This window comes from Puma concolor, chromosome C2 (genome assembly GCF_028749965.1).
Source record: "Puma concolor isolate L17-30 chromosome C2, mPumCon1.1.hap2, whole genome shotgun sequence".
In the NCBI taxonomy this organism is placed as follows: Eukaryota; Metazoa; Chordata; class Mammalia; order Carnivora; family Felidae; genus Puma; species Puma concolor.
In genome coordinates, this window is record NC_141675.1 from 30,737,646 (window position 1) to 30,758,990 (window position 21,345).

Here is a 21,345-nt window from a genome sequence, read left to right on the forward strand (position 1 = left end):
ACAAGGAAATCTATGAGCCACAGGATATGGATAATCTGATTTACAAAGTGTAGCTTGCTAACCTTCGGGCTAGGCTCCACCACTTATGGTCACACATCCCCATTTGGCTGTGGTGCTATGAGCCATCCTCCACAGTACTGCCCAGGAGTGAAGACCTCAGCACCTGGCCTCTTCAGAGTCCAGAAAAAGGAGGAGTTTCTGCCCCTCTGTTAAAACCAGTTTTTGTTTGAAGACCTACCTTTTCTACCCGCACCTGACACAAATTATGCTTTCTCCTGAGATGGTGAAGTTCTTCTGGGAGGCTTTCACGGAAACCTTGGCTTAATACACCAATAGTCCTGGTGTTCTTACAAGAGGAAACATGGGGAGTCATGGATCAGGTGGTGGTGGGGGGCCTCGGGTCATCATGGAAAGCAATCACCACAGCATGGCTGAGAGATGACAAAGGCCTGAATTAGGGCAAAGCTGTGGGAGTGCAGTGGATGTGGGGGTGGGAGAGTGGGTCAGAATGGACAAGATTTCATCATTGAGGGGAACGAAGGAGTCACTAGTGACCATCATAAATCTGACTTAGGTACCTGGGGGATGGGGATGTATTTACTGTGTTGGGGACCCAGGAGGAGTTGGAGGTAATTTGGGGGAGAAAAGTGACTTCAGTATCTTTTGACTTGGGGATGCCTGCGGGACATCCAAGGGAGAGCATCCCAATTGCTCCCTGACTTTTAGTTTTCTTTCGTTCTGCTTGCAAAATCAGAGAGAAGCAGCATCCTGTCAGGGGCTGTTGCTTTCCCTTTGGTCCCGCTGCTGGGTTTTCTCCAGCCCCATGCCCTCAGGCAAGAGAGGAGCTGGCAGCGCAGTCTGCTGGGGGCTGCAGGGCAGGCTCTTAACACAGCAGGGCCCTTCAGATGTTCCGAAACTGACAATCTCAGGTCTACCACCTGCCAGCATTTGTTCACAAAGACACAGCATCACAAACTCTCCGGACTGGAAGAGACGTTAGAGGTCATCCGTTCCAGCCTCGGGGTTGGCATTTCCAGACTGTTCTAATAATTTAAGAGTTCCTCCTCCTATTAATGTGGGAGACTTTCTTCTAACTTCCCCTTCATATGCTATTAAAGACATGGCCCTACCTGTCCGTGGGCCTTCTTCCTTGGGAGAAGTGTGCTGGGGCTCATGTTTGTGGATCTAGCAGGGAGGGACACGACGAGGCCAGGTTTGGGAACACAAGTTCTTTTTGTCCTTCACACTACAGCTACGAGGATGGTCTCCATGGTTACGGCAGCTTTTCAGAGGTCTACATTTTCATTTTCTCTATTTCCCTAAATGTCTAATTTATGAATAGTCTGTTTAGGCAACCTACTGGAAGTTTCTGTATGGATATGAAAATCAAGAAATATATATAGTGAAAACAACAAAACAAGCAGGCTGATAGGCATTTTGGGTACTTTTTTTTCTCCTCCTAATAACAGAAATTAGGATTGACTTTAAAATTTTCAAGTTAAACAAGATTCAGTGAAAGAAACACTGCCTTCATGTTCTTCAAAGGCATGTGAACCAGAGAGGGGCTGGAGCTAACCCAATTATGTTTTCTTTAACGTGAAATAGCTATTTGCCTGACATTGCATTTGCACCTCACCCATGGGACATTGATTTCCACCCCCCCCCACCCCCCGCCCGGGCTCCCTTTGAACATGAAAGTGTTTTTTCCTATTTCCCCCCTTGTGAGAGCAGTGATAAGAACAGATCGATAATTACATTGTTGGATAAAAATGAATATAAATTTTATTGAAAAATAACACCAGCAACAATGTGGGGAAAGCATACGCAACAGCCACTGGCCCCCACAACTCAACACACACATGAAAAGTAATCACCTCTTAAGATTTCCAGCTACTTATTCCAAATGAAAAGAAATGATAGACCCCAGATAAACTGATGTGGGACACAGACGCACACCCCCTTTGAACACACTGCTAACAGCAAAGGATGCAGCAGCCTCGCTCGCCTTGTGTTTGCTGCGGGCCACTTCGTGTATTTCAAGGATTCACTGGTTTAGAGAGAATTTAGTCCTTCCAGTTAGCATGGCATCTAAAACCCAGACCACTGGGAAAACTTTTCAAGTCCTTTCAGAAGAGGATTTCACAAACTTTCTTGGCAACTTGTCTCTCCTGCTTAAAAACAGGAAGTAGTTCTTTATGTCTAGCCTAAATCCTTCATGCTTCAGTTAATCTATTTATTTCCTTTTAGTCTCAGCAGGCTGTGAGGAGTTTGTCTTGGTGGGACAATGTAGCATATGGGGAACTCACAATGATCATAATCAGATTGAAACGGGAGTCCAGCTGTGCTGCTGGCATTTCTGAAACCAGCGAGAAGAAGGTAATTGCAGTTGTGGTTGTAGCCCATTTGCCTCCCACTGCCCGACCCTCCCCAGCCTTCTGGACCCTTCTGCCTGTGGCCTGAGGTCTGCCACCCTAGGACGTGCCAGCCAAAGCTCTGAGATTGATCAATTTCAATCCTTCACTGGCGAAGTAATGAGTGCGGCGAAAGCTGTCCCTTCTAGTCCCATATCCAGGGTTTCCATTTCACGATGTGATTCCCGGGCAAACCACCCCCCAATATTATATTCCGAGTCTTATCACCCTGCCAGGCAGTCCCCAAGCTCACCTCACAGCTTGTACGTAGCAAAGATGTGCTCCGTGTGCACACGAGGAAGCGGCGAGATTCCACGAGAAAGCACCCAGTGGATTTAACACAAACATCTCAGCAGGATATTTCAGATTCTGCGTAAAAACCCTGGTGATAGACTCAGCCTCACAGTTTTCCTCACCGGCAGCTCCACACATTGGGCACCAGGGAGCGCCCGTGTCATTCCACCAGGCGCTGGGACCCCACCGCCAGGAGACAAAGATGGGGATTTGAATAAAAGATTTCAAAATGCAACCCCGAATTCTACCCTGAGCAGCATGCGTATAAAAATTCATGAAGATTGGATTTCATTTCATGTATTTTTACTTCAGTGGAAAGAAATACAGGTGATTTTTTACTGTGCCTACAGCTGTCTTTACAAAGGTGGAGGGGGGGGGCACGTGGTTGCTCTGCAGACACTTTGAGAGGCTGGGCCTTGTCTTGGTTCCTGGGGCAGCTCCTGTTTTGCTGGGTGGCATTCTCTGCATGCTCCAGAAGGTATTAATTATATTATTTAAAAAAAGATACATGCCGTTCTCATCAGGACTAGCCATGGCTCTGGGTCCAGTGAGTGACATGAATCACAGAAGGCACTTACTATTTTGACAAAACACAGCACATTTCTTTCAGCCCATAAAATCAAAGGTGTGAAAAGAGGCTGTTTTCAGGGTGTAAAAACTCCCCTTGTTTTCCTGTCTTAGTGCATAGCAGTTCCGCCTCTGGGGCCTTTGTGCATTTTCCAGGCCTGAGTGATGCAGTGCCAAATGCCTGGGTGGCGGAGCCTGCCAGAGGACTGGACATAGGCCAGGGCAGAGCTCAGACCCTCGTGGTGTACTCCCTTCATTTCCAGGACCCCCAGCCTGGTAGAGGACGGGCTTCCCTGTAACGTGGCCGTGGGCCAGGTCCAAGCTGGGTGGCAGCGGGGATCTTCGGGGAGATGATGGCCTGACGTGTTGGGATGGAGCTTTAGACAGGCCTGTGCAGGGGAGGCTGCTGCTGCCCACCCTGAGCACTGAGATGGCAGGGGCAGGGGCCCCTTGGTCCTGCCCATAACCCCAGCATCTAGCACAGTGCCTGGTGCATATTAAGTGCCCCGTGAACATTTGCTGAAGACACAAATGTGCGGATGAAGGCACGAGCATCGGGCTGGCCCTGGCTGTGGCTGAGCCTGAGGATATTTAGAATGGTGGGGGGTGGGGGCAGTGCTGGCCAGTGCCAGCTCTCAGGGTGGGGGTGCTGGGTTAGGCAGGGGCCACAGAGCTGAGAGGCCAGGAGACAGGGAGCACCTGCAGGGCCTCCAGGAGCCAGGATGGTGTTGCAGTGACCACACAAGGCCTCTCCATCCCTCCCTCTCGCGCTGCCCTTGCAGGAGCCAGCCTCTTGGTTGTTGCCATGGCAACACCGGCCTGAGGTGCTGCTGAGGGCCGGTGGGCAGCTGAGGCTCCCAGAGCTGAGCAAGCGTGGAAGGCAGGACCCCAGGGTCTCTCATGTCAGAGAAAGGAAGGAAGGGAGATGGAATATGGACGAGCACAGAAACTGCTCTCAGAGCAGGTGGAGGTCCCCCCACCCAACCCCAGCCAGGCTTTGCTGGTAGGGACCACTGGGGGCCGGCAGAACCGTGTTTTTACATGAGTCTGCTTGGAACTACGGTATTTGCACTACTTCCTGCCTGGCCTCCCTGCCCAGGTCTTTGTTTAGGGTTACCAACAAGGCCCCCTCAAGGCTCTAGCAGCCTCTTATGAAAGCTGCAGGCCAGGGCCTGCAGTCAGGCTCTGAGAGGGCCTGGAGGGCCACCAACTAACTAGACTGAACTGACCCTCAGGTTCCTCTGGGAGCACAGAGTAGGAGGTCTCTCACCCTTAGACTCAGGTGGCAGGGCTAACGTGGCATCTTTCACCCCCGGGCCCTCTACCCCAGACACCCAAGGGTGGGCACTGGGAGTCCCCTTGTAACTTTTCTGTTGCCACATCACAGGTATGCACAGGGATTGTGGAGCCTCCAGCCCATCGTGGGCCAGCCAGCTCCCTCTTCACACCTTCTTTTTTCTAAGGCTCTTGAGGAGCAAGAGGCAGCAGGAATGCTGAAGACGGTCAGGTCTGGGAAAAAAACGGCAGTGCAACCCTCCCGGGGGTCCGGGAATTGGTGAGACACACTGATGCTGCCTGCAAGGGGCTCTGTGATTCAGAATAACTCAGCCTTGCAGATCAGGTCCCTCTTGGGCACAGAGGAGAACTCTCCCACCATCACGTGAAAAGCTTTCTGCCTGAGCCGTGTCCCTGCTTTCCCACATCAGCCCTATAAAAACAACAACAGCATTAACACGAGAAGGGGGCATCTGGGCAGGGGTGTACAGTTTACAATACCTTGGATTTACATAGCACCTTTTTCTTCTAAAGGGCCTTTGCCTCAGTCCCCTCGGCCACCGCCACAACCGAGTGCAGCCATCAGAACAGAAGCATCACAGCTCCCGCGGCAGAGCGGAGAGACTGGGGCAGAGGCCTAGAAGTGATTTCATGCAGACTCGGTGTCCAGGGCTCTCTGCACTTCCCGTTGGGCTCTCCCTGGGCAAGTGTGGCCTCGGCCCTCTGGGAGGGTGTGGCTGGGGTGCCGGCCCTCACTGGGCGTTCACTTTGTATTTCAGGATGTAGGAGTAGAAATTGTGGTTGGCGTTCTCCAGCACCATGACATAGACTTCCTGGCAGCCGGCCGTGTTGCAGCTGCCCTCCCAGTAGCCCTCTTGATTCAGGGTCAGGGGCCACGTGTCCTGCCCCTTCACCAGGGCTTTGGCGATGCCATGTAGCTTCAGTTTGAACGGGACGTTCCGGTTGGCAGGAAGCACGCCCGACAGAGGCTCCAGCAGCTCATTGTCCTGCCCCCAGTTGCCAAAGCTCTCGGGGAACATGGGCCAGTTCACCTTGGTGTTGGTGCAGCACAGGAGATAATTGAAGACGAAGACATAGTTGCCTGGCTCCAGCCTCTTCTTGACAAAGATCTTGAGGGCAAACTTGCCGGCCTGGGGCAACTGGACTTTGAGCTCTGCCCGCTTCTCCCGCTGCGTCTGGAAGATGTAGCGCCGCTGTGTCTCCTCGGTGATGGGGCCTTCGTCCCCATGCAGGGAAGCCAGGACGCTGATGCCCTCCTCCACGCTGAAGCTGACGGAGCAGCGCCCGTCGCTGGTGTGGATGATGGGGTCGGGGTGGGAGGGCTTCATGATGCCCATCTGCTCCGAGAACCAGCTGGGGCCCACGGGCTGGTGCAGCTCAGCTGGCAGCCGGACGCCGATGTCCACGTAGTTGCACTTGAGCGTGTACTCCAGCACCGAGCTGTAGATGTCAGACTTGCCTTTGGCAAAGATCTGCAGCTTGTGGGTGCCCACGGTTGGAGGGTATATGTCCAGCTTCATCCCGTTCTTCCTGAGGCTCAGCAGCCCATGCTCCTGCTTGCCATTGAGCATAAACATGAAGAGCGTGGGGGCACAGCTCTCAACAGTGACAGTGGCCTTCCCGTTCACTGTGGAGAGAGAACCAGGGTCAGGTGGGATGGGCCCAGTATGTGCTGATTTGCTGGTAAATGTTTAGCAGCTGGGTCTCTGGGCGAGGGGTGGGGGTGGGGGAAGCCCTAATTTCTAGTGGCTGCCCACTTCCATGGTGTAAATACTTTCAGCACAATGGATTTTAAGCAATCGAAGTGATGTCACCGACCACGATGTGAGCCAGCTGCGGCACACCGCTGGAAGGGCTCCCCTCCACGCTGCGGGTGGTTCTCTTAGAGTGAGCTGAAAGCTGAGGGTCTCCAGAGAAAATCTGCCCTGGCTGGATGTGCTTGCCCCACCCAGGTGATTCACATTAGATGAAGGTTGCATGGAGGCTTAGTCTGGTTCTGGAGCAGGGGAGAGGGTCCATGACCAGTTGGAGAGACACCCTTTGTCTCCTTCCAGTCTCGAGTCTTGCCTCACACCTCCCCCTCCTGGCATCTGTTCTTTACAGTGTCAGCAGCTGTCAGGTGAACGCAGGACCTTAAAACCTGGCTGGAATGGTTCACCACCGAAGGCTGCGCTCAAGGGGTGGGGCTGCCTCCTGGCTCCTGGAGCCCCCACCCAGGCCTCCCACATGGACGTGGCTCCTGTGTCTCTGGAAAGGTCAAAGGTGAAGGGGAGGGCCTTTTGCATCCACCCACCTTCTGCCTCTCCCTGTGCCTTCCAGTTTTGTCTTCCTCTGTCCTCGTCACTTTTTCAGGGACAGGTGGCCAGTTCTCTGGCTTTATAGCCCATGAGCATTCCCCTACTTGGTTCTCCCTGCCTCACGGGACCGTGGGGAGGGGCGGTGGCTCCTTTCAGAGCCTCACCCACCTTCCTCCATGCGGAAACCTTTCCCTACCTTCCACTGCCAACCCATTCCCACTGCAGTTCCCCTCCACCCATGTAACTCTCTTCTGGCCCCTGACCCCACTCTCCAAAGACTTCAGTCACTTCCTCCTAGAGTCTGGACTGCTGGCATGCCCTCCTGGAAGTGCTCTTCTCCCCTTTCACCCACCATGCTCTCTAGCCTAGCCCTCTTCCCAGCCCGCTGACCACTGCCCCATCTTTGCTGCCATCCCTTTCCTTTCTGGTATATCAATTGTGGAGCGTTTTGTGCTTTGGTGCTATTTTCTTTGTCTACTTTCTTTCTCTTGGTTGAATCTCTACTCTCTCTTTGCTTCCTCTTCTAAGCCAATTCAGCGGGCAGAAGCTGTCTCAGCCTTCAACTGCTCACAGATCCAGTCTGTTCCATCTTGCATGAGAGTTGGCTGGTGAGATCCTGTGGAATTCATGTCTGATGTGGAGTGCCAACCAGCACCTCCACATGGCTGCCCGAGGACCCCGAGGAAAATACCTGGTCACTCTTGGGCTCACTTGTGTGGGTCACCATCAAACTGGAGACCAGTGAGAGACCTGTCCCTCCTGCCTGGCCTGAGTCAGGACCCTCCTTTTGGGGACCACAGGGCATTCTCTCACATCCTCCAGGGCACACCTCCTCACATCCAGTAGCCTTCACAGTCTTCTTCCCTCCACTGCTTTCCTCCAAACCAGGTAAGACCTTAGTATAATGTCTGACTGCAAAGAATGCAAAAAAAAAAAAAAAAAAAAAAGCCTTTTTCCAAGCCCTCAAGTGACGTTGAGCTCCCCGGAAGCCTCTCTTGTAGCTCTGCATCTCCTTCAGAAAACTTAGCACCAGTGCAATGAATTAGTTCTCTGCAATGTCTGTCTTCCCTGCAGGGGTGGGGCTATGGGGAACTGCACTCCTGCCTCCTTTCCTGACTGTCCAGGGAAAGGACCAGGGTGCTTGGCCCAGCAGATTCTAGGCAAAGGTGAGCTGAATGGCTGGAAGACTTGAAATAAGGGCTGGTGACTCCAGGGACTCTGCAGGAGCCTGTGACCCACCCCTGCATCCCTTTTCCCTCCACCTCCTCTCATCCATCTCAGTGGTATTCCACCCCCTACATCCTGTGTCCTCTTCCTTCCCTGCTTTTGCCCACCTGTTTCCCTCTTCTGCTTTCTTCCTGTCCCCACTCTTAACAAAACTAGCTCCAACAAACAAAAATTCTTTAAATATGCATCATGAATATGGAATCAAATTTGAGATTACTGTATATTAAGATACCCAATGTTTACAGTTCTGTGTCTCTTGCAAAAGCAAGTTTTACTCCGCTATTAATTTGATGTTGCTGTAGCCTGGTCCATTCTTCCCTGTGGTTCCATGGGCCACAACAGACCGACCAGGCTCCCCATCGGATATAAGCACGGAAATGCATTCTCAAAGACAGCAACCTCATGCTGTTATTGTAACAGCAGGAGCCTCCAGGTATTTGTAGTTTTAAAAAAGTAGCCCAGAGCTCAGCAGACTGGTTACGGCAACCACTGTGAGGTGGAAGGGACAAATCAGTTGGAAGGAGTGTGGGGACACCTGTGCTCCCTGCACCCCTATTACTGTGCAGTGTGGGGTGGGGCTCACTCACAGACCCGCGCACAGACCTCTCTGTGCTAACAGCCAGTGTGAGCTCAGGCCTTCCCAGGCCCCATGCAGCAGAGATGGTGCTGACCAGCAGTCCTTTGCTAAAGTGTGTGGTGGGTGGGTGGCTGGGTGGGGGCAGGTGCATTGACAGGGTTGTGCTGGGCCCTGTAGTGTGTCCAGGTTATGTTCCCAGCCCCAGACCAGGCACGAGGGCCTTGAACATACATAAGACAAAGTCCTCTGGAGTCGGCCCTGTGAGGCTTGTGACCACAGTTCTGTGGCCTCCCCTCCCCTCAACATACAGGTGGCCCCCGTAAACCTCAGAGCGCACAAACACACCAGGCTGGGTGCCCGAGGCCACTGTGGGGATCCGGGGAGCAAAGGTCAGTCCAGGTCAGCCATGGGACAGCTCAGCTGGGTGTCCTGCACTGCCTACTCCCAGGGAAGTTGGCTGGGAAAGGCTGGACTCTGCCTCCAGGAGGGAAGCAGAGCCAAGGGGCATTTGGGCTAGTGAGGGAAGGGCGCCGAGGAAGCCAGGCTCTTCCTCTGGAGCCAGCCCTAGCCTAGGGGTGCTGGAGGGCTTGCTGTGTCCTGCCAGTGCATGTCTGTCCCTGTGTACTGTGATGCCTGCTCTCTTCCAGCTCCCAAGACCCAGCTCGGCAGCCACTCCCCGTAACAAAGCCTCCTCCAGTTCTCTGTCCTGGGAGACCCCCATTGCTCCCCCACTAGCCGGTTAGACCACTGATACACAGATCCCAGCTTGGCTGGGCCAACACGTCCTCTTTTCCAGGAGGTTGGAACAACAGAGCAGGCTAGTGAGCTTCTGTCGAGGACCTGAACTGGGAGGTGGGTACAGCCAGGCCTGAGGCAGTCCTTTCCCTGCTGTGGGCACTGGGAGAGACTCACCTAGCTACGGACCCTTCAGTCCTGACTTGCTGACAGGTTGGGGTGTGAGTGTGGCCCTCAGGGGCTAGGGAAACCCAAGGACTTCCTACGCAAGGATGCGTAGGTGTGCTCAGGCATCTGTCCCTGCAAATGTGACCTATGGCTGCGTCCTGCCCTGATACCCTGTTGGCCTTGGCTGCCTTAGTAGCACCTGCACATACATACAGCTTACAGCAAGCTCACGGCCCCTGGCAGTCCCCTGGGGGCCCGGATGCCTTGAGGTACAGAGCAGGCTGCTCTGTCCCTGCTGCTACCCCACTGGCCACCTGCTCTGGGCTTACCTGTTTTGATCACCGAAGTCTCTGGGTGGGCACTCAGCATCCCTTTGTTGTAGAATTCACTCTTATGGTACATGTTGTTCTCAAACTGCTTCAGAGATTGAGGAGGTTTGAGCAGTTGCCAGTTCTTGTTGTCTGGGAAATGGTCCTCGATGAACAGTGCAGGATGGGTGAGGAAGTAGAATTCATTGTAGCTAGAGGTTGGGGAAGGGGGAAGCTGGTCAGTAGCCATGTGGGGTGATAGGCCTCAGCTCTGTGGAGAAGGAGGCGGGGGCTCGCAGGGGGATCTCTGGGGCCTTCTTTTGCCTAGCATATCCACAGTAGGGGCCCTGCCAACAACCCAGTGGAAGGGCCACTATCTCCAGTCTTAACATGGGCACTGCAGATGGCCCCTCAGTGGCTGCTTCCAGAAATAGGAGCCATGGCAGGATCTGAGGCCCCTTTTAAGAGAAGACCATAGTCCACTGGGGCTGTCTAGGTGGGGAATGGGCTCCTGCTAGTCTCAAAGCCAAACAGATTTGAGGGAGCAAAGGCATAACCAATGGATCAGGTGCAGCTAGTGGGGTGGAAGGCCGGCAGGCAGGGAAGGTCTTGGGTGGGCAGCCCTCCTCTGGTCCCTGGGGCCAATGAGACATGGCTCTCTAAAGGTTAGTGATAGGGAACAAGAGAAGAATTGGGAGGTTCATCTGAGATGGGGATGCTTCACTCTTGGCTTATATTTGGTCTGTGTGCAGAACTGTAGAGATTTAAACTGCAAAAATCAGAGACAGTGCTCTCATTTTTCTGGATAAAAAAGAATCTGAGCTGCAGAGAGTTTATGATCCAGGATGAATGTCATGGCCTTAGGTTAAAACCACAGTTGGTCAAAGCCTTGGAGAACAGACATGCTCCAGCGCCATGCACCCTGCCACCCTACCCCACCGTGTCTCACGGTGACTCTGTGCACCCACAGCACCCCTTCCTACAAGCCATAACCCCTTCCGCACAGATACGATGTGGCTGCATTCAGCCCAGAGAGGAGGAGGAGGAACCCTGGTGTCTGGTGGAAGCAGACACCAGGAAGAGAATTCTGGCATCCCAGTGAGAGCTGTAACACGGTCAATGGGCCAAAGGCCTGAAGGGAATCTACAGACTGCTAAAGAAGTTTCTCAGCCCCGCCTTTCCTCTCCCATACGGCCTGTGGGCAAATGCTGGGCTTTTAGAACTTGGGTGGAGGGGGCAACCGGGAGCCAGAGGAGGGATTTTCACAGGTGGAGGGTGAGGTGACAGAAATGTCTGGACCCTTACTGTCGGCTTGGAGCTGGCTCATCTCAGAGCTGGAGGAAGGGCGGGAGTGGCCAGCAGCAAGCAGAGCCCACCTTCCCCATCCACCTGGCTTGTCTACCCGCTGCTTCAACCTGGCACCTCCCCCATGTCCACCAAGCAGACAGGCAACAGAACTGAGATTTATACTTACAGGAAGGTGAATTTGGAGGTGGCAGAGTCCACCAGGCCGCTGCCCCAGGTGCTGTCCAGCAGGTGCCATCTCCCCTCCAGGTACACAGCATTCCAGGCATGGTCAAACTCCCCGGAGAAGCTCTGTCCTGTCTGGTAGCCAAAGCCCTTGGAGTAGCCAGGCACGGTCATGCACTGCACTCCAGCGATCCTGAGGGTGGGACAGGGGGTCTGAGAGGTGGGCTCCTGCTGGCGCTGCCCCTCCCCCACAAGTCTGTCTGTCCACAGCCCCAGGCCTCAGACATATCTGCTGTCCGTCAGTTCCCTGCCCCCCCCCCCTTCCTTTTCCCTGCCTTTCACAAGCCACATACAGATGGCCTGAGGGCTTTTATTTCCAGGGCTGGGGGATGGGGGGGCACAGGGTCGGTGGGTCCTACCTGCAGAGACTGGCTTTAGTCCCTACTGCCTGTGCATCCCTAAAGACTCCTGAAACATCCTTCCCTGGACTGAACCTGCCTGGTGCTTCACCTGCAGCTCTTCCGGAGGACAGTGGGTGCAATGGTGAGGGTCACCCCAAGAACATGGAAACCCAGGAAATGACGATGTTCTTGAAGAACCAGAGCAGCTCTAAACAGGTGACTGAGGAGCTGGTCTAGGTGACCAGTATCAGGGAGGGGTGCTGGATGTGAGGGTACAGAAGAAAGCGGACACCGCCCTAGGACACCTGTGTGGGGACACCTGGGGTGGGGCAGCCAGTGTCTCCAGCCCTGACTGGGAGAGGACCGGCCCGTTGCTAAGATTACTCAGGGCTGACTGCCAGGGCCACTGCGGTGCATTAAGCTCATTTGATGACTGATTGCCCTGGCCGCAGTTTCAGAGTCCCCTGTGGATGTCCTTTGGGGGTGAAAATGTTGACCGCTCACTCAACCTGAGCTTTCCACCCTCCTGAGAATGTGTTCCCCCAGAGCTCACAACCTAGGTGGCACCACTTTTTGCGGCCTGGACAGTGGGGGGATGGATGCTGGTCACCTGTGGGGACCACAGAAATCATGCAAGCTACAACCTGGGCATTTACAGCTGAAACCCTGAGGCACCACCCCAAGGCCAAAGCAAGAGCCCTGAGAGTCCCTCCATGACCAGCTGGACTTCCTCTTCAGTGGCCCTGCCCACTGCATGGCAATTACCAGTGTAGACCGCTACTCTGACCCCGGGGACACCCTGTGCTAGCTCTCCTGGGGGCCTTTGTGTGAATTAGAGAAAGGTGCTCCTTCTTCATGACCCTTTTCCTTCACTTGTGGCAGATGGGTATAAAAAACACACAGTGCATGCTATCCAGGACGTTCATGGTGGCCCCTCAAATGTAGCTCCTTTGAGTATCATGCAAGGTACCCGCTGAGTCTGCACTCCCCTCATATGAAGCAATTCTGTACTGTGGGTGTGGATCAGGCCCGGTGGTCCCTGGTGGCCAGGGCCAGGGTCCTTCTGCAGACCAGGCCTGCAGGCTCAGGGGCCTTCCAAAAGAGGGCCACGCAGCCTCTCCAGGTAACCAGCAGGGGAATGGTTCTGCATTCATCACAGGAACGGGAAATATTCCCTCTAAAAATATATGTTTGATTAGCAATTCGAATATTGGGGGCACCTGGGTGGCTCAGCTGGTTAAGCGTGGAGTCTTGGTTTCGGCTCAGGTCATGATCTCGGGGTTTGTGAGTTTGAGCCCAGCATCAGGCTCTGTGCTGACAGTGGGGAGCCTGCTTGGGATTTTTTTCTATCTCTCTCTCTCTCTCTGCCCCTGCCCTGCTCATGTTCTCTCTCTCTCTCTAAAAAAAACCCAAAAAACAAAAAACAAAAAAATAACAAAAAAAAAAACCAAAAAACCCCACATCAGAATATTGGATGAAATATTATGTATCTAAATATTACTTGTCATTTGTTGAGAAAGTCTGTGAAGCCGACATGGGGAGCCTGCGCGTTTCCACCTCCCACCCTGCCAAGGTGCTGCTTCGCCTGCACATGACAACCGCTGCTCCCATGTCTGCTTGAGCTTTCCTCCTCTGCAGGGGGCAGGCCTGCCCTTCTGCCTGCGGCCTCACAGAAGCGGGTCCAGGCCTCCCAGAAATGCCTAAGAAATGCCACACGAGCAGAGCAGCGAAGCCCTCTGGGAAGGGTTTCAGGAGCACGTGGGGGAATGGGGGCAGGGAGCAAGAGGGACTGGATCCTGATGTCAGGTTTTCCTGCTGGTAAAAGCCAAAACCCACTCCTGGAGCAAAAGGGTGGCCCTGGGGCAGGAGGCACAGGAGGCAGCTGCGGGTGGAGGAGGAGCGGAGAAGCCCCCAGGAGGAGAGAAAGTGCTTCTGGAGAGCCCCCTGCCTCGTTAGCTGCAGGAGGAGAAGGGGGGGTGCCTCTCTGGGGTGGGGGGATCTGAACATGTTTGAGGTCTTAGAGAAAATGCGCAGCACAGAGGGGTAGGGGAAAACCAAGGCCAGAGGGTGGGATGGAGGTGCGCATTGGCGGGGTGAGGGGGTGCTTTCCTAGAGGGTGGGGTTCCATCTATTCAGAGAGAGTGCCAAACGTGAGGGAAGACACGCCCCAGACAATGTTAATTGACAAATGCCTATAAAACTCTGCCATCAGCGCAAGGCCTGAGCGTGCGCGTGTGCACGTGTGGGTGCGTGTGCGTGCGTGTGTAGGGGGAGAAGCGGAGGAGGAGGGCAGAGCGAGCCGCGGCTGTCTTTACCTGGTCTCCTAGAAATGCGATTAGGGGTGATTGTAATTTTCTATTTCAAACTTCTCTATATCTACTAAATTTTCAGTAATGATTATGTGTTACTTTTAGAATTGGAAAAAATCCATAAATACTACTTGAAATTGCATTCTTCAGTGAGTTATTTTCCTTTCTTGCCCAGAAACGTCCGTGCGCGCTCACTTGCAGGAAGGAGCATGTGGAGGGATACGTGGAGCCCTGGGAACAGTCCTGCGAGGGGTAAGTTGACTGAGGCAGGCTGTACACTCTGGACAAGCCACCCACTGGGGCCCCGTCTCGCCCCAGAGCCCCCTGCAGTCCAGGAAGGAAGCTGAGCACTGAACGTCCACACGGCCCCCACATGTTACAGGGCAACGGCCCAGGTGCCGCTGCGGGCAGTGTGGCCCACTGGAATTCAGCCTGAATGCCCTCCCGGGAGAAGCGTGTCCCAGGCAGTGGACCTGCGGGTACCCTCCCACTGAGGGGTGGAGATAGGATTTGAGACCCAAGTGGGGGAGGAGCAGTGGGCTCAATCCCAAGCCTGCGAAGGGCGGAAGGAGGCAGAACTGGGTGGCGGGATGGGTGGGCTCTGGGCTGAGCCAGGGGATCAGGGCTCCGTCTCAGCTGTACGGTCGCCTCCAGTGTGACCTTGCCAGGCCCATCACGGGCAAAAAGAAAGGTTGGCATGAACTGATCTCTAGGGGCTAATTCTGTGACAGGCTGAACAGAAACTGGGAAGGCCATGGGGAATGCCTGGGGCAGAACAAAGAGGAAAAAATAAACTCAGCTGTAGGCTTATGCCATGCTTGACTATGATAGGAGGATATTTTGTTACCTGGCAGCAATATGCAAGATGAATTGGACAAAGAAGTCATAAGGCATTACTGTTAATAATCCATAATTCTCATGCAAAATAGTGGAACTAGTCATTCCAGCTGCTGGGTGCTAGTCAGGATGACCCACGGCCATTTCATGTTACCAGAAGATCACTGGCTGTGTACACTATGTGAAAAGCACTGTACCAGGCACCAGGGAATAATATCATATCTCATAGCATGATAAATACTATAGCGTAATAAAATATTGTAAAAGTAAAGTTCACTGGCTGCCCGAGATGCGCTCATAGTTGTAAGGGGAGCAAGTATGTGCACCATCACTAAAATGCCAGTGATGAACACAGCCCTTTTAGGGGACCAAAGGAAGAGGAATTCGCTAGAAAGATCTAGAAGAGCATTGAAGAAGGGACAGAAATGTTTCCACCTCCTATTACTGAGATCTGACCAGCCATCTTAGAGACCAAAATAGCATCCCACAACATCTACCTAATAACCTCAGGCTGCAGAATCTTGGGTTTTCCTTTTGACCGTTAAAAAAAAATTTTTTTTAATGTTTGTTTATTTCTGAGACAGAGACAGAGCATGAGTGGGGGAGGGGCAGAGAGAGAGGGAGACACAGAATCCGAAGCGGGCTCCAGGCTCTGAGCTATCAGCACAGAGCCCGACGCGGGGCTCAAACTCACAAACCGTGAGATCATGACCTGAGCCGAAGTCGGACGCTCAACCGAGCCACCCAGGCGCCCCTTGACCGTTTTTAAAACACCAACACTAGTGGTATCGATTGAGGATGTGGTAGAACCAGCCTGTGACTGTTATTTTATACAGACATGGTCAGGGTCCTGCCATGAAAACCATAAATGCTGTGTTAGCCACACCACTGCCAGGCCCCCAGCAGGGTGGCCGCACTGTCTGGGGTGGGCAATGTGCCCTGTGGGCATCAGGCTCTGACCATAGCGGACTCCCCCCAACTCTGATCTCCTCTCTAAGGTGTGTGAATCATGTGGAAAGTAAGAGAGGGAGGGAGGGATGTTGCCAAGGGAGAGGTAATGAAGCATGCTTTCTTTTTTGTATCTTGATGAAAATATCATGATTTTTAATGTTAATTTTTTATTGGAAATATAGTTTCACTAACCTTAAGCCTAATGGTCACTTTAAGTGGACAAGCATATGCGAATTAGAAGTTTTAGGCCCTTGCTGTCCCTGAAACGTTGGTCCTCAAGAAAGTTAATATTGATGCAATCAAGGTAGTGTAGAATCTACCAAAAACAGTTTGTGATTTCTCTCCTGCAGCAGGACAATCATAACCATGGCTTATGTTTCACAGTTTATATAGTTGATTTCTTGTAAATTCAACAGTGTCTCTATTTCTGCTATATGGTCCCCTTTGCCTTTTCTGGCACTAGCCTTTATGGTGAGGTCAGTAACTATAACCACAGTAATAAGTCTCATGCTGAGACCCTGCGAAGGGCCTTGTGGGGTGTGATCTCAGGGGCCTCCTCTCTGACACGTGAGGAGTCAGCAGAACAGAGAAGGAAGCCGACTTGCCTGGGGACACACAGCCAACTAGTGGCCAGAGCCGCACCAGGACTCAGTTGTCCTGCTGCACATAGTTCCGGAGGCTTTGTATTGTACCAGCCGTTTTGATTGCCAAGGTTTGTTTTAATTTATAAATGTATGGTTGGGGCACTGAGCAAAATTAAAGGATGGTTTGTTCTGGTGATGTCATCCATGTCTGCGAATGCTATCCTTTGGCGTATCTATAAGGCTGAGGGAATTCAGATGTCCCTTTCAGAGGCTTTTTATGACAAAGTCAGATCTGGGGATAACTTAAGGTTATGCAGAGTATCTGCCTCTTCTGGGAGGCTAAGATGGTCCATCCCCAGCCTTTCGGGGCCTTTGGAACCAAGTGTTGTGCTGGGATCGTCTGGGACATCGTGCTGAGCAGAAGTGTGCCTCTGCTCTTGTTCTCAGGGAACAGCTGAAGGATGGATGCAAAACAGGCTGACATCGGATTGGTGACAATCAGTCTCCACAATATCAAAGCCTCAAATTGTAATAGGCTCCTTGCTTTACCAAAAGTCTCTAGAAAATCTGCTATAGCTGATGGCGCTAGAGCCATGATAACAAGGGGAGGGGCTGTACTGGAGGCTGACTTGGTGGCAGGAATCTGGGGAATTGAGCTTGGCCCCTGCAAGGAAGTTAAGCAGAATTCATGAAGGCTGTGGGGAATTGAGGCGGAAGAAAGGACATTAATGCTGGATGATGGGAAATCAGAAAGAAACCAGACCAGCAGTTACAAGCAATAGCACTAACAAAAAAACCCCCAAAAACAACTCCCATCAGTTACTCAGGAAAGACGATGAGGAAGTGAAGGATGTTGCAAAAATATCTGAGTTCCCCACCAAATTACTTTATTAAATCAGTCTTTAATGAGGCCGTTGCAGGGAGGCAGAATGGACTGGCAGAAGTAATGATGGCCGCGTGGGTACTACTCTTGCTAAGAGGCCACCCTGACAACTGAGCTGGGATAAATCAGCAAGTGTGGATTACATGTCTTCTGTTATTAAGGACTCCGCTAATGAATTTACCAAACCTTCGGCAATTATTTGGAAGGTCGGGGAATTAGGAAAGTGATGCATGGCCGAGGTTACTGATCTTTAAAGCAAAAGTTAAAGGGACCCAGGGAACCGTGAGCTACGATTAAACGTCTGAGCAATGTGCAGAGTTTTCCACATGCTAACTGCCAGGCTGGAACTTAGCTTTAAATGCTGTAAAATGTTGGGATGTTTTAATGAGCAGCTGCAGGCCAGAATAGGGCCATTGTTAAGCATCCGGACCAGGCCAAAAAGCTGACAGGTTCACTCAAGGCAAGTGTCAATTTTCTGAGTCTATGTGTGTCTGTAGGAAAGTTCCACAGAGCAACAACACTCCCATACTCAAGAAAGACAGGCAAGGTTGAAAAAACAACCCGTATGTTAGGTGAGCAAACTCTAAAATGCGTGTTCTCATCTAGCCCTACAGAACTGCCGATAGGCAATACAGTCCCCATGTACAGATGAGAAAATTGAGGCTCTGAGAGGTTCAGTGCCTTTCCAAAAAACACAGAACTAACAAGTGGTAAATCAAGAACTGGAAATTAAGGACTGGTAAACTGAGGACTGCAAAAGTCTTTCTGGCTTTAAATCTGGCACCCTTTCTGTACCATGCTGGAAAGCTTGTGGTGGATAAAGAAGGATATACTGTATGACTTAAAAGTCCTGAGCGCTTTCAAGTTGGCAAACTAAGATGAAAATTACACTCTGAAAGATGCCAGGGACAAATAGAGCTGAAAACAGTCTAAGGGCTATTCCGTTATTTAAAAAGAGAATAAGGCCCATTTCATACAACTGCACTCGGAATATCTTGTCATTTCCTGTCATTGAGGACCTACAGTGTGAAGGATTCTGAGTGGGTGTTCATAGGGGAAGCAGAAATAGAGAGCAGCTAAAGACACATAAAAGATGTATTAGACCTATAAGACATATAAGAAAAGGTGAGCACAGGGAACACATCTGTGCTAGAACAAAGTCTGGAAAGGAATGTGGCAATGTGAAGTGTTCTCTCTAAATGGTCAGAGTAACTGAATTTTCTTCTTTTTTCTTTGCATTTTAAAAGTCATCTATCATTAACAAGTATTTTTTTTTAATTTGGAAAAATTACTAAATAGAAGCATAAGGCAAGACGGGAGCTTGTGTATAAAGTGTGCTGATGACATCAAGGGAGGGAAAAGGAGGGGGCCATCCTGGAAGGAGCATGAGAGACAGGAGCAGAGCGAGCTTGAGGACACGGAAGTGCAGGCAGTGTCACAGGTGCAGGGCTGGAAGGGTGCTGGAGGTCAGATTTTAGAGGACTTTACAGGACAGCATGAGTCGGTAGTCCTGTTCGGGAAGTCAGGGCCTAGGGAGTCTGGGCAGAGGGTCAGTGAGGGTCCCGGTTCCTGGAGGGGCCCGCCGGCACGTTAGGGTGTCCGGGTCTGGAGTGAGGGCAAAAATGTGAGGGGTCAGAAGGACCGGTCCGGCGGACTGGATGGGCTGCAGAGGGGTTGCATCCTCTGCACCAGGACCTGCCCTGGCTGCCTCTGGGACTGTGGTCTCAGGGGTAGGGCTTGGAGGTGGGAGGAGTGAAGAGTGGGGAACAGGCAGGAGGCCTGGAGCCACACGGGGGCAGGCACATGTCTATGCCTGGTGGTGGTGTTGCAGGGTGGGAACCCGACAGCTGGGTGCTAGGCCGGGAATGGGCTGTGTGTGCAGCGAGGACAGAATACAAATGCCCACCTGTGGACTCTTAAGTGTCTGTTGCTGCGCTTGGTTTGATGATGAACTGCCACCTGAGTCCTGGTGGGCTGATATCTGGGTGCCCGAGGGGCCCCTCTCCCCAGAGGCCTGTGGAGACGGTGGGCAGAACCTGTCCATCTCCCTGGGGAGGAGGCCAGGGCTGACTGATTGTGTCCTGTGGAACACCGCAGACCTTGGAGACTGGGCACAGGAGGCTGTGGGGTCGGCGGGGCTCCCCCAGCCTGGAGCCTGTCTCGAGGTCACCTAGAAGCAGCAACGGTATCTCCGAACACAAGTGGTTTCCTTACCAGCTACTCGCCTGCTGTCACCCACCTGGGCAGCATGATCAGGTGCCTGTTCCCAGAGCAATGAAAGTGGAGCCCAAAGGCTCCAGGAGAAAAGCTGCTTCCTAGTTATTCAGCTTCTCCAACTGACAGATCTTTTCAGGTAGGAGATCTTTTGTTTCCCCCAAGAGAGGGCCCCTGTGCCAGCCCTGAGGACAGCTTTCACAGTCCCCTTGGCGTCAGCAGCCATTGTCCTCCTGTTCCCGGACCTGCCATTCTTCTAACCTTCAGCTGCACAGAGATCGGAGAAGGTGGGAAAAGGGCCTTTTATAACCAAATTATCTCAGTGCATTCATCTGCCATTATGTTAATGCATCGTGAAGCCCGGCAGATGGTACAAAGTCAATTATGCTGGTGTTAAAAAGGGAGAAATTGACCTTTTCAGGACTCACTTGGATTCCAGAGCAGAGTTTGCAAACTCAGGTTTCAGGCCTGGCATGTGGGTGAAGGTGCTTGGTGCTTCGGAAGGGGAGAAGGGATGGGTCAGGGTGGTCAGCCCAGGGCTCCCTGCCTTTTGCTGGACCCCTCTCGTACCTGCACATCTTCTCAAAGAGTCCAGCGTAGCCGTCACAGTTGGTCTTCTGGGTCCGCAGGATGTCAGTGGGCTTGAAGGCCTGGCGGTCCTTCTCCTGGGCAGCCTCAATGTCATACTCTGGAGGGCAGAGGAGGCCGTGAGAAACAGGTCCTGGGAGGCAACCAAGGTTGGTGCAGAGGAGAAGGGGGTGGGGAGTCCATGGCTTGCGGCCCCACCCTCACCCTCGGCTGTGCTTTCAGCACCATTTGGGTGGGCCTCTCTCAGGTCGGGGAGAAACTGCTGTGGGCTGAAGGGAACCCGTGTCCAGCCAGGGTCAACTCTCGGAAGCATCACTGTGGCGAGAAATGTGCAGTGGCGAGAGGAAGAACAAGGCATTGGCAGAAGAGGCTGCTGACTGGTTCCTTCGGCCTCCAAGGAGAGGCTGGGAGGGAAGGAGACCAAGATAGCACTAGAGGTGGGGGCTCTGCCCTCCCTTCCCACCCCCACCATGCAGGTCTGCAAGCAGTTTATCTCTGTTGCAGCCACCCCCCCAGGGCCTCACATTGACCCACAGGGGGCACTCCGAGTTACCGCCAAACAGCTTGTCATTCACTAACAGCCTAAGGCCAGTTGTGAGGCCCTGAGGCAGGAATCATTGTGGCCACTAACGGCACAAAGGGAACATATGTAAGGGTGGCAGGCAGTAAATGAAGTCCTACCTAATGTTCTGTTTCTGATTCTGCCCTCTCAAGACCCAGGCTGAACTGAGCTGCTGGGCTTGGGGTGGGAGGAAATGGCCTCTCAGGCCCTATGGTCAAGATATCCTACCTGTGTCAAGTGAGTTCATGCTGTAAGCGGCATCCCTCACTGCTGCTCTGGGAGGACAAAGGAAAGGCCCAATGGCAGCAGATCAGGAGAGCCCCGCTTGTTATGTCACAAGGAAAACACTGGAAGTCCACCCCACCACCTGGCTCTTCCATCGACTGCAAGGGGCTGCATCCAGCATCCCCCTAGCAACCACCTGTGGGGCTTGGCTTGAGCTGGTCAGACCCCCAAGGCTGTCCTGTGCAGAGCTGGGGACAGCTGCACAGGCCCAGGTGCCCTGAGCTTGCCTGGAGGTGGGGTGAGGACTGGTGGCTGAGGTCACTGGTGTGAGATCAGTAAGCAGGGGGAGGAGAGCCTACTTTTCCTGGCACTGGTACTTAAAGAAACCTTCGGTGTGGCAATAACTTCTCCAACAGCTATGAATCTGCCCCATCCTTCTTG

General features: G+C 52.8%; 1 protein-coding gene across 1 annotated transcript in view; it reads right to left on the bottom strand.

The window, feature by feature from the left end:
* Positions 1 to 1,756: 1,756 nt before the first annotated feature.
* KY (kyphoscoliosis peptidase) overlaps positions 1,757 to 21,345 on the bottom strand; it is a 46,939-nt gene continuing 27,350 nt past the window's right edge. The window contains exons 8-11 of the mRNA XM_025913801.2: positions 20,100 to 20,217; positions 11,355 to 11,543; positions 9,902 to 10,092; positions 1,757 to 6,195 (exon numbers count right to left, since the gene is read on the bottom strand). Of these exons, the coding sequence (XP_025769586.1) occupies positions 5,300 to 6,195; positions 9,902 to 10,092; positions 11,355 to 11,543; positions 20,100 to 20,217 (1,394 nt within the window). The 3' untranslated portion in view covers positions 1,757 to 5,299. The remainder of the gene's footprint in view (positions 6,196 to 9,901; positions 10,093 to 11,354; positions 11,544 to 20,099; positions 20,218 to 21,345) is intronic.